Source organism: Erpetoichthys calabaricus, chromosome 2, assembly GCF_900747795.2.
Source record: "Erpetoichthys calabaricus chromosome 2, fErpCal1.3, whole genome shotgun sequence".
NCBI classification, from domain to species: Eukaryota; Metazoa; Chordata; class Cladistia; order Polypteriformes; family Polypteridae; genus Erpetoichthys; species Erpetoichthys calabaricus.
The window spans coordinates 143,535,391-143,549,328 of record NC_041395.2 but is presented as its reverse complement, the minus strand read 5'-3'; the positions used below and the strand labels follow the sequence as shown (position 1 = coordinate 143,549,328).

Below are 13,938 nucleotides of genomic sequence, written 5' to 3'. Positions count from 1 at the left end.
ACATCAACTTCTGTATGGACATTGTAGTTCCCATAAGAACTGTACGCTGCTATGCTAACAAGCCACGGATTACAAGTGACATCAAGGGCCTTTTGAACCAGAAGAAAAGGGCTTTTAAAGGCGGTAATCAGCATTAGTTCAAGCGCGTGCAGAAGGAGCTCCGAGTCCAGCTCAGGGCGGCGAAGGAGCAGTACAGGAAAAAGCTGGAGTAGAAGTTGCAGAATAACAGCATGAAGGAAGTGTGGGATGGGATGAAGATCATCACTGGCTGCAGCTCGAAGCGGGGTGCCACCATCGAGAGAGACGTAGAGAGAGCAAACCAGATGAACAACTTCTTTAACAGGTTTGACCATCCTAACCCACTCTCACCTTGGAGTAGATTAATTATCTGGGAGTGAAGTGGAGTTTTAGAGTGGAAATAATAGATCGTTATTTGGAACACATGCATGTCATGTGTGTTCCATTTCTACAGTAATCTGTGTAAACACATTTTTAAAACAGAAATGTTTTTCATATTGTAGTAGTAAATGACAAAATGTAGACATAAACTATATAATGTATGAAGCCTGAAGCCCAAATATCAAAGAAACACTTTCACAAAAGGTACAAATATAACAGAATAAGTGCGCTTTTATTCAAAAATATAACTGCAGAAAAAAGCCTCCTTAGCAGGCGACATTGACACGCATTTACTACGACTGCCTCCGAGGCGCAATAGTATCAGCTGCTGACTGGGAATCAAAAGGTCACGAGTTCGATCCCGCACGACTCCGTTTTGAGAAGTGAACTGTTCTTATTCTTACTATTTTCGAATAAAAACATACATTTGATTTCAGCCTTTAACAGCTGGTGTAATGTATGATACTTCTAAAGGTTAGCTTTGGTTTTTTTTTTATTATTATTCAGTTTTATTATTATCTCAGCTGCGTTCACAAGCCCAAACACGCAAGCCCCCCCCCCGCGCATTTGACGCTGCTGTTTTCACATAAAGACGCGCTATAACAGAAGTAAACTCAGATCGTGATGACCCTTCTACATCGGAGCAAGAATGCACATCGCACTTTTGCCATCGCTGTACTTTGTATATGTATATGGGAAGCTCTGCATTTTACTTGTGACTTTACGCTGTAAGAAGTAAGTAAATAAATAAAGGTAAATAGGTAAATAACATTTGAAAGCAATGCTCCGATGTAGAACGCAAGCGACTCTACACGCTAGTGTTTAGATCTGGACGGTGTATGTGCCCCAGAAAGAAGTCTACCTGCATTCTCTTATCATTGCTTGCGTACTAAATTGTCAGCAGGCACAGCAACGGGCCACCTGCATGTTCTTGCGCGCACTGAACAAGCTCCTGTTCTGACTCTAAGTAATAGCGCCAGCATAAATTCAAACCCGATCTGACGCTGTTCGTTTTCAAATAATATTGCATTACTGTGACGATGTTTTCTGATTGGTACTATTCGCGTCATAAAATGATTTCTTCAAAACGTCACATATATTTGTCTCTTATTCAGTGCGCGCAAGAACATGCAGGTGGCCAGTTGCTGTGTGCTACAACATACTGACGGTGGATCAACGCACATTTTAAAAAAAGAAAGACAAATATATGTGACGTTTTGAAGAAATCATTTTATGACGCGATTTACCTTTATTTATTTACTTTCTTCCTACAGCGTAAAGTCACAAGTAGAGCGCACAGGGCATGCTCAAAAAATATGTGGAATGCCACGAAAAGTGCCTGCTGACACTTTAGTATGCAAGCAATGATACTGCCAATACTGATGCTCTGTGCAAGAAAGGACAGAGCCAACTATGATTCCTTAGAAGGCTGGCGTCCTTCAACATCTGCAATAAGATGCTGCAGATGTTCTATCAGACGGTTGTGGCGAGTGCCATCTTCTACGCAGTGGTGTGCTGGGGATGCAGCATAAAGAAGAATTATGCCTCACGCCTGGACAAACTGGTGAGGAAGGAATGCTGTATTGTAGGCATGAAGCTGGACAGTTTGACATCTGTGGCAGAGTGACAGGCGCTAAGCAGGCTCCTGTCAATCATGGAGAATCCACTACATCCACTGAACAGTATCATCTCCAGACAGAAGAGCAGCTTCAGCGACAGACTGTTGTCAATGTCCTGCTCCACTGACAGACTGAGAAGATCGTTCCTCCCCCACACTATGCGACTCTTCAATTCCAACTGAGGGGGTAAACGATAACATTATACAAAGTTATTGTCTGTTTTACCTACATTTTTATCTCTCTTTAATGTAATATTGTTTCTTTATCAGTATGCTGCTGCTGGAGTATGTGAATTTCCCCTTGGGATTAATAATTAAGTCCTCACAGGTGGTGCAGTGGTAGTGCTGCTGCTTTGCAGTAAGAAGATTGTGGGTTCACTTCCCGGTTCCTCCCTGTGTGGATAGCGCTTTGAGTACTGAGAAAAGTGCTATATAAATGTAATGAATTATTATTATTATTAAAGTATCTATCTATCTATCTATCTATCTATCTATCTATCTATCTATCTATCTTTTTGTGCTTGAAAGTATGCAATCGTTTTGAACCTCAATGTATTTTTACTCTCTTAAGGGCCAAAAAGAGAAACAAAGGAACACTATGCTTTTAAAATTGCTGCAATGAGAGCAACTTTTAATAATCATTAGTTTCTTATTCAATTACTGACCAGACATTTTCTGATGAAATGAGATTTCAAGCTTTCCCACATTTAAAAAGCAATTCAGATAAGTCCCAAATAAGTCTTTTATTCTCATTGTATTTCTACCATGATGGGGAACTGATGAAATGGACAATAGAAAAGAATCTAATTACTTGAAGCAGGATCTTTCATTGACTGAGCAAGTAATTTTAAGATGCTTTCAGATGGATTAAAAATCATTAAGACTTAATTTTTGAGCCATTGGTCTTTAAATATCACTGTCTCATAATGACTTAAGCATTTTTCTTGTTAAACACTTCCCAATATTACAAGACAATTTGTCTGAAATATAATTTTTTTTTAATACTGTATGAAAACAATAACATTGCCCTTAGTGGTAAGCATTCAAAGTATGCTGTACTGTATATTCTTTTGCTTTTGTAGATTTGCTGTCTAACAATATACCACATTATAACTTTATTCATCTGTTTTGACACCTACTGAGTCCATTTCAGAAAGCAAACATGAAGGGAATGTATAGACTCCACACAGAATGTGGCTTGGCTGACAATTGGATGTAGGCGATCTAGAACCATAGAGAAGTGACCTGTGATTTAAAAATTGCTTGAAATGAATATTAGCTATTAACGTTCACCACAGAAACTTAACTGTGAAACACTTTATTAAATTAGACAACCTGATATGTGGTGTTCAATGGTCATTTCTTATATTACAATTGATTTTCTTTTTACCGTTGGACCGTGTGAACCTTTAAAAATGTTTTCTGTTGATAGCTGTAATCATAATATGCAATCTGATAAAGTTTTAGTAATCAATCAAGTGACTAATCCTGATATTATGTATCTTATTTTATAGTCACTGTCATTCCAAAGTGACGTTTCATCCCAGAGTGACCATATACAGTTCCTATAGTATCAAGAATTTCAGCAGTACCTAGATATGCATATACAACTTATTAATGAAAACAGTTCATGTTGTACAATTAATCTGAAAGTCATGATAAAGTCAGCATAAATGTATTATTTTATAACCTAAATTGTGTTATGATTATATTATGTATGTTAAATACATTTCTTCTGGTGGTATTTTGTGAATGTCTGAAAGTTTTCAAGGTCAGAGAACACAATTGTGTTATTAGTTTCTCATTTTTATCTTTAGGGAAAAAGTTATGATTATTCATCATTATGTTATTTTGGTTTGCTGTAACACCATCTTGGTTTTCCATATGAGTGCCACAGTTTTCTCAAATTTGCTGCTGCATTGCATAAGCCATAGCTAGGGACGTGCTCCAGAGCATCACTTATTGTGACATTAATGCGACACTAAGAAACACCACCTGGAGAACAGTATCCAAGTATACTGTTATACTGTCTAAGTATACTGTTATAAGTATACTTAGAGCTAAATATAAGTGTATTATTTCATTAAGGCCATTTTGTATCATATTATCTTAATTTTGTTAATTATATGCTGATGATGAAAGTGTTGGTTGCTTGCCTTCACTGTTAATCTTACTTAGAAAGCACTTAATTTAGTCACATTCTCTCTGACCCTTTCTAATATCCAATATGGTTTTGTAACAAATGTGTCTTTTCAACAATGCCATTTTATTTATTGCCTTCAAAGTTTCACCACAACACACATTATTGATCAGTAAAGCTTGCATTGTTAAAATGCTCACTCTCTTCCTCAAAAAGAGACATAAGACATGGGATACAGTTAGTATGATGTAATTATTTAAAGCAGGGGTGAGCAATGTTGGTCCTAGTCTGTTTTTCGTTCATGTTCCAGTACGCTCTCAAATCCTCATCAGCCTGCTGACACAACAAAGCCTGTTTCACTGCAGCCTCACATTCTGAATTGCCACATGAAGAAGAAGATAGGAAATGTGATTGCCACCAGTGCATGAAGCTTAATTATGAAAGACTAGGGTGAGAAAATGTTATAAATAGCAAGAGCCAAGCTGTTTTTACTCTTTACAATACAATGCTGAATTCAATAACATAGTGGGGGATAGTCAGGATGAGCAAGCCAGGTCCAGATTGGTCTTGAAGTAAAAATCCAATGGGAATTCTCTAGATTAGGCAGAGAGAATCTGCCATCAGTCCTATTCCTAGTCAGAATATTATGGTAGATTTATTTTTATTTCATAAAATGTGGGACAGCAGCGACTTAACATTAGGCCAACAATTTATAAGTGGTGAATAAGGCAGTATTGCACTTAAAAAGTTAAACTGAGGTAAAATGTTAATTTTAATAACTACCAACTACGATTTCAATGACAGGGGAAGAAGTGAATAGAATGCAAGAGATTTCTGCACTTTTCAAAAATCTGCAGATAGTCAGATGTAACTATGTATGATAAGGAATAATAAATGATAGTGCCTACATAATACATTTAAATGACCATCAGAATGGAGATAGGAAATATACAATTCTGGCATGAAGAGTTTAGGTGGAGGTTTTGCCCAATTGATATTATTTGTTGACAAAGATTTATAGCCATTAAGTATACTTAAGATATACCCTGTAAGTAAGTTCAGATGGAGCATTACCACAAAAAAGTAATATACCATCTGCAAATAAAGATATTTTGATGGAGGAGCCATGCAAAACAACTGACGTGATCAACTTGTGTGCCCATAAAACAGCTGCAAGAAGCTTGAATGATAGATTGAAAAGTAAAGGGGATTAAAGGACAACACTGCCTAACACCTTTGGAAATTTGTAGTGGCCACAAAACACTGGAATTAGTTAGAATTTGGGCCGATGGTGAGGAGTAAATAGTTTTGATCAAAGTAATCAAATTATCATCTAGGCCAGGGGTGTCGAACTCCGGGCCGGGAGGGCCGCAGTGGCTGCAGGTTTTCATTCTGACCCTTTTCCTAATCAATGACCAGTTTTCACTGCTAATTAACTTCTTTTCCCTTCATTTTAATAGCTCTGATTTTAAAGATTCAGTCCCCTAAATGTATTCCTTTCTTCATTAAATGGCAGCTGAAATGAAATGTGAAACGAGCTAACAGATGACCAGTAATCCAATTTCACTCCAACCAATCTCTTAATGAGAAGCTGATTCTTGCTGTTAATTAAACCCGTTATTTAATTGAATGGCTTGTTGCTGCTCTCTTTCTGCCACAGCAGACATTTCCAAAACTGTTGATTTTTCTGTTTTTTCTAAGAACACGGTCAAAATGTTTTGGTGACCTGAGCAATCAACCTTACCAAGACCATCACCTTTCTTTATTTTTAGATAATGTGTGATGGGCACAGGTAAGATGGTCAGGTGGCAGCTTGTTTTGCGTCTCATTACTGTTTGGCTGCTAATTAAGGAAAAAGAAACAACTAAGGGGCATGAGTCCAGTTAATTAGCAGCAAAAACTGGTCACTAATGAAGAAGATGGTTAGAATGAAAACCTGCAGCTACTGCGGCCCTCCAGGACTGGAGTTCGACACCCGTGATCTAGGCCAATAGCCCTCAGGACCTCCTACCAAAAATTTCCATCTCATTTGTTCAAAAGCCTTTTTCAGCATTCAATGCAAGAATAGCATTTGGCAGAGACATTGTTTGTTGTCAGATGTATGGCAAGAGCATATGGGGCCTCCTGGATCAGGATGGATTAACATATATTGTCAGCTGTAGTCATCGTGTCAGTAGCTTAATCAATAATTTTGTGTCAGTGTTCATTAAAGATATATCACAATAGCTATTACAGTTAGTGGAGTCTTTGCATTGTTTTAAAATTAGTGTACCGGTAATTAGACAGAGTTCAGAGAAGATAAACCATTCCCTGTTGTTATTTATACTTAAGTTTCAAATAACCAGGCCTTAATGGTAAGATTTATGTTTTAGTTACAATCTCATTTCTGCATTTCACTTTCAATTTCACATTGTCCCTTAAGTTTCTATTTTCTCATTTTTGCTTGTTCTGACCATGGCCTATTTGTACTTCATCCCCCTCCTGGTTTAAATGTGCTCAAGACAATCCTTAGGCATCTTTAGTGTCCCTAATAATGGCATCGAAACATTAGCACTGTGATTGGGAATTCTGTACCAAATGGTATATGACTGAGACAATATACAAACTAACACTATAAAATACTGAATTAAAAATTCAAATTGAAAATATCTATCTTTATAATGTTTAAAAAGTTGATTTCTGTTCATGTGGCAGCTACAATTAAAGGAAGTTTCTTCCGGTTAAAATCATTTTGGCTAGATTTCAAGTAAAAGTGCTTTTAAATTAGCACTCTAAATAAATTGTCAAGCATATATAAGCAATCAGTGATGTCAAATATGAATAAAGACAAAAAAAGCACTGCAGAGAGAGTGTGCGAAACTGAACAAAATGAATCACCAGAACAGTGAAGTGTAAGATTTGAAAAGGAAGCTGCAGTAAAACACACAATGGGCACAAATGTAAAGAATGAAGAAGTGTGCGACATAGACAAATGACAAAAGAATTTGAAGTAGTGAAAATTCCTAGACTTGAGTCAGATGCTGCAAAAAAAAAAAGAAAAAAAAAGCTAGTGAAACTACATCAGCATTCAATATGATCACAAAATTATGCTAATTATCATCAATTGTGAACAATATTTCATTAAACAAAGATCAGAGACACTGGGATTAGCAGATGAAGAAATTATTTCAGAGCATTACTATAGTGCCATGGATCTCCTTTGTAAATACTTTAGAAATTTTGCAGATGAGAAGGCTACTGATGCTTCCATTATTTATCTATCAAATTTAAACTAGATTGGAATGCATAACATAGTGTAAAAACTCTTCTTTCAGTTTTCATTACACACTCCACTGTGTGTTGTTTCTCTACATACCAAATAGTGTATCAAATGGCTTTATCTTCTGAGGTTCACCAACAGATGATACAAAACTGGTTCTCCGCCTCAAAAGTCTGTATTTTTTAAATTCAGATTTTATTTGCTCCAGGCCTAGTCCATATGTTTATTATTTTTATTTTTTAAATTGTCAAAGTAGATATTTTTGTCCCATATTCCAAGACGTCTTCATAGTAAAAGTGCTAGTTATTAATCTAATTTAAACATTTTGTTATTAATCTAATTTAAACATTTTGAAACCTAACTATGCAGCAAACTAAGGTGATATCATTGCAGATGTCACTCAGGCATCCATCATTTTGAAAGGTTAAACACTATATCTGCATTTCATCCTAATTGATGGTTCTGTCGGAGAGCTGAAAAGCGTTAAATTGCTGATGTTTCGATGATGGAATGTCAGCTGTCATATACCGTATGAGATGAAAACTAAGTCTTATCAATGCACTCAGAAAAATAAGAACCATTGCATTTTGTTTCCAGGTGTTTACTTATATTCTGAAGTTATATCTTCTTAAGATAATTCTTCTAAATGTTTTTACCACAATTTGCAACTTTAAAAAATTAAAATTCATTTGTATAAATCATAGCTAAACTAAAATCACCATATTTATGTGAAATGTAACTATCATGCAAGTCTTCATGCTGTTCTTTTTTTAAAATATATTGTAAAATGTAATAAATAAAAAATGCCTTTCGTGATTCATTGATTAAGTTTTAGCTTTTCGTACAAATGAGAATTATTTTTTATATCTGTCATAGAAAGAAGGTGACATGTCTTAGAAAAAATCAGGTAGAATATATTTTGATTACTTTAAATTAATGTGAAAAGTGAATACAAACCCTTTTAAGAGTAAATTACTTATAAATCTTAAAAGTATATTTATGGAATTTACCTTATATATTATAAGTTATATATGCATCAGTTAATTTTATGAACTGCTTTATTGAGTCCTGACTCAGACATAGTGTTTCGTTTTGTGGTAGATTTTAATTTTTTCCAAATTTACCTGATGTTAACCTTCTTCCAGCCCTGCAAGCAGGGCCTCCAACTTACAGGGATAGGTTGGGAGTTGGTGGCAGGATAGGCACTCCAGCCACTATAAATAAAAGTCACACTGTTCCAGTGTGGTGCTGAGTGTCACACGCTGCACTTGGGTCCCAATCCAGGTGGTTCATCATGTGGTGGGTGAGGCAATGCACTATGAGTGGATACTCCCAACCTCTCATCTCTCCTCCATTTACCTGCCAGTACATTAACTCCACCCACATCTTTTGAACTTTTCTTATTAAAATACTGATGGATGTGATCAAACGTTATAGCGTACAGATTGTAAAAAGACATTTTTACCTTACAGTGATTTAAAAAATGTTTTTGTATTTTCTTTGTTACAATTAAAGGAATGATTTTGTATTGTGTGCAGGACGGGTTTATTTAAATATTCCTTAACAACTATTAACTAATTATTCATTATCAAATTTTGTATTAAGAAAACATAACAGACAAACTACATGAATCTATTGTTTAGTTTTTATATGGCTAGCAAAAATAAAAAGTGAAATTAAAGAAAAGTCAATCTATCCAAAATCCAGATTGCCAGAACTACTAACATGTCATCAGTCCTGATTCTTCAAGGTCTCTCCTCTGCCTTTGACACATTCATCTATGAGATCCCTCTAGCCAACCTCTTTGACCTTGGTATCATCGAGACTGCTCTCAGATGGTCTGGGTCAACACTGTGTTTATGGAGACACTGGTGAGGTGCTATCCTCCTTGTCTCCCACTCAGGTTTGTCAGTGAGCAGTGCCTGGTAATACCTCCTATGCGTGGTATCAAATCTCAATCCAGACTCTTTTCATAGGTAGTTGCTAGTTGGTGGAATGAGCTACCCAGCTCCATCTGAACTGCTGACTCCCTCAATGTGTTTAAGAAGCGATTGAAAACCCTGCTGTTCTGTGAATATCTGTCAAGTTATTAATGAATGTTTTTTTGCTTTCTGGATATCTGTCATAGTGTTAATTATTAATTTTTTGTTATGCTAGCTTTACTGCTCTTTACTTGTGGTGATCAATTTTTGTATTCTGTCCTGCTACACGTTTTCAAAACATTCCTTGGACTGCTGTTTCTCGATTATGTTGTGTTCCTTTGTAAGTCACTTTGAAAAAAAGTGTCTGCTAATCAAATAAATGTAAATATAAGACTTGCTTTAAGGAAGATGGCATATGATTAGAAAAAGCAAGAGGAAAAAATCCACAGTCCTATGAAACTCAATCACTTTGCTCTTTATTAATGTTGTTTCATTATAATTCTGTTTACATTCTGTATATAGTAGTCACTTTTATTAGTGGGGCTGGATATTGGCACTGATGTCATGATTCGATTTGATGCTGATTCAATGCCCCGATTTGCCTCGATATTGATTATATCTTGACTGAATTAGCATGCACTGATATATTTGAAGTGGTGGCTTTTTTAGAGATTACATAATCATGCATATAGAATATTAATAATAGAGAATGTCTGTGAAAATTCTCAGTCGTCCAGGTGAAATTATCTGGTAGGTGAGTCATGGCAACTGGACTTCTTTCTTGTTAGGTAGATACGTTTCACTGCTCCTCCAAGCAGATTCGTCAGTCTGAGGAATGTTTTTAGAGACAATTTTATCCTTCAGGTTACTTTCACTTCACACCTGCCCTTATTAGGCTCGTTGAATAAAACAAAGGAAGGGGGTAGTGTGGGTAGATGTAACTGTCACACCTTTTGACACCCTCTCCTACCCCCATAGAGTGGGTCGTTAAGAGTGGTCCACCTGGTGGAGGTGTGAATTGGGCCTGATTTTCCTGGGGATGGATGAAAGGGCAGCATGATAAATTGAAGACAGGTTATGCCTAAGGCCTCCACCTCTGAAGACTGAGGGGTGACCCCCAAGTGGTTTGAGAGAGGGGCGAGGGAAGCTTTGCAATCTTCAATTTATCGTGCTGCCCTTTCATCCATCCCCAGGAAAATCAGGCCCAACCTGGAGGATAAAATTGTGGTCTCTAATAACATTCCTCCAACTGACGAAGCTATTTGGATGAGCAGTGAAACATATCTACCTAACAAGAAAGAAGTCCAGTTGCCATGACTCAACTACCAGATAATAATAGAGAATATTAATATAATGTGACAAATTTCAGTAGCACTTTATTTGAAGGGCATCTACATAGTGACTTCATAACTTATGCATAACCATGGAATGACATTTAAGTAAAAATACTTGATTAGTAATGAACAGTTAACATCAGTATTTGGAAGATGTGGAACAGAATAGCATTGTTCTTAAAAAAACTTTTTCACAGCACTGCACACATTCAATACATACCATAATTTTACTAACATGCATCACCTCATCAGAGTCCACACATATTATGGAAAGCTCCTTGTTTTAATACAGTGCAATGGCATCTACTTTGTAAAACATCTATATCATCTTGCAAATAATATTATACAATAATCAAATATTGCTTCTTAAATAATAAATGTTATTCAATAACCATTCGTGTGTAATGAATCTCCATGTAGACACCCTTGAACTAAACTGCTATCCAATTTCTTCCCCTATTGGACATTTAAAATAATTTTGAATTAGTGTAAATTAAAGAACTGGTGGGAAGACTTGTGTCTTTCTATAATTCTACAAGTTACACATATGTTAAGTTACGTGTGGCTGTCACATTAATCAGTTTTCAAAAATATGAACTGCACAGTTCCTCCTCAGGCAAAAAGGAAACATTTTAAAATGAGGATCTACAGCTGATGCTGTTTGACAGCAGTGTTAGATAAATGCAATGTAAGGGAAAGAGAACTGGCCATCATGACTGACAGTGCCACTATTATGATCCGTGAGGTACAGCTTATGGAGCTACTTCATGTCAGCTGCTTTGCCCACACTCTCAATTTGGTCTCGCAGGCTTCTATGAAAATTTCAGCAATCACCCACTTGCTTGGCCAGGTGACGCTTATTGCAAACTTTTTCCACCATAGTAGGACAGCTAGCCACATGCTTAAAGAGAAACAATGTTTATTGGACTTACCAACACACAAACATGTGATTGATGCTGTCATGTGACGGACGAGTGCATTGGAAATGCAAGAAAGGTTTTTGGAAAAACAGCTTTACATATAAGCAACAGGTTTGCTCTTGGTGTGATGGGCCAAGTTGTTTTTAAGGTAGTGACATGTGGTTGTCACATAGGAATCTGCTACTATGACTGTTCAGCTCTCTCAAGTTAGGGCTACACTCTCTGCTGACATGGAACGCGTGGCGATGCTTTGCTTAAGATCTTCATATAATGTTTATACAGCATACCCATACTGCCTAAATTATGTCAAGAAAACATCTTGTGGTTTGGTGTGTTTTTATATTTAAATTTTGGAATAGTTTTAGAGTGGCCTAGTCTGGGGGCCATTGTGGATTTGAATTCCTCCCTGGCCACAAACAGTGCAGAAGTTATAGTTTGTACCATATCTATATGGGTGTTTCCCCAGCTTGTCCACTTTTCTCACTACAGCACAGAAATATGAAAGGTAAATTGGCAATTCTATGTTCTAAATTGGCTTTGTGTGTGCATGTGCATAAGTATGCCCTGCAATAGAACAGTAAATGCTGATCAGAGTACACTCCTGGAGTAAAAGTAAAAGCAATATATTGTAAGTGGCAAATAGAGTAGGCAGTCTTTGGATCCCCACTTTTTAGAGTGGACGTTAACAGGCCCTGTGTTCTGTAACTCTTAACTAAAGAAGCTTATGAGTAGAATTAAATTAAGTAGTCATTTTTTTGTTATTTTTCTTAGTGAGCTATTTTTTCTTTGGAATCTTATTACATTCTACATTTGCCAATGGTTGAAGGAAGGTGTCATAAAGCACTAAGAAGCACTTTTAGAAGTTGAGCAACATGTTTTAAATGATTCATTTCAATGTCTTTGTGCTCTGCTACAGGAAAAAGTATGGCTTACAGAAAAGTGACTGCAGATCATTCAGTGCCACTGCACGCTCAGGATCCAGAAACTGATGATATTCAAGCCACATCCTTAGACCTGGAGTGGGATATGGAGAAAGAACTGGAAGAGCCCAGCTTGGACTGCTACCAGCTTGACTCAGCAGACCATGGTCATTTGGGAAACTCATCTCAAAGCACTGAACTCGGCCTGGAAAGGATTCAGCCTTCAGTTTCTCCACAGGGTAGATTTGAACGACTACAGGAAGATCCAGATTATGTGTCACATTACACAAGGCAAGCACCAAAGAATAACCAGAAAAAATGTAGAAAACTCATTAAATATATCTGCACTGGCAGCAGCCTTTTTATTTTTGGTCTTTTAATTGGTCATTATGTAAAAAACAATTGCGATGCCAGTGCATCTTCAACAAACCAAATTTCTGGAGATTATACAACAAACAGTGAAGTCTACCAAAAATTTTCACAGGAAGTCACTGCAGAAGCTCTTAGACGCCATTTCAGGTATGTACAAAAGTGAAAACATTGTGGAACAGAGTTTTACTTGCTACAGAAATGCAAAATGTTTGTGATTTCTTTTTTTATTTCAATCAAAAGATAAAAAGGAAACTACAAGTTTGTTGAGATACAAGTAATGCATTTATATGTAAATTCTTTAACACAAAGCATTATTATTTGGATTAAATGAAATCCTAATTGTTTGCTGGTAGGATGTTTGGCTTACTTAGTACATTATGTCAAGTATACAGATGAAAGAGTTGGCAAATGAAAGAAATGCTCAAAATAATAAAGGAAATAAATGTGGTAGATGCAGACTTTAAACTGTGCATTTCAAAGAGATATTGGTAAAGGGTATGAATGTTTGAAAGGTTGTATTCACACAGAAAACAGTAGATATATGGAATAAATAGTCAAATACTGTAGCGTAGCAAATAGTAGCACTTTTGGAAATTTTTAATCCTGCATTAATTATTTGAAAGAGTTAGGTGATTAGAGATCAACAAGATATTTTGAACTGAAAGACTTTTTCTTGTTTTCTGTTGTTAGTTCCTGACATGAAGATTATAATCTTAATTTGCTTACTCAGTAAAACATGGTAATTGCTGTTAACTAGGTACATTATACTATTGAACTTATTCTTGACTGTGCAAGTTTGCATTTTTCTGAAGTTCTTATTTATTTGTATAGGATTTATTGGTGGCATTTTGTTACTAAACTGATATCTGCTAATGTTTCACAGTCGTTACCAGTAGACCAACTATACATTAACAATGCCTGGACAGATGAGGTTGTGTTATCTTTTTTTGGGCCAGCACTAAATACATTAATCTTCTTCCCAAAATGCTCTTTTTTGGGGAGAAATCTATTGACAGTTTGTTGTGCTTTACTATCGTAACGAGTGTCCTGACTA

General features: G+C 36.2%; 1 protein-coding gene across 2 annotated transcripts in view; it reads left to right on the top strand.

The window, feature by feature from the left end:
- The window catches only part of LOC114646412 (inactive N-acetylated-alpha-linked acidic dipeptidase-like protein 2), a 1,943,185-nt gene that overhangs the window by 773,139 nt on the left and 1,156,108 nt on the right, over window positions 1-13,938 (top strand). For both annotated transcript variants that reach the window (XM_051923949.1, XM_051923950.1), the window contains one exon: window positions 12,509-13,031. In XM_051923949.1, coding sequence (XP_051779909.1) covers window positions 12,517-13,031 — 515 coding nt within the window. In that variant the 5' untranslated portion in view covers window positions 12,509-12,516. The remainder of the gene's footprint in view (window positions 1-12,508; window positions 13,032-13,938) is intronic.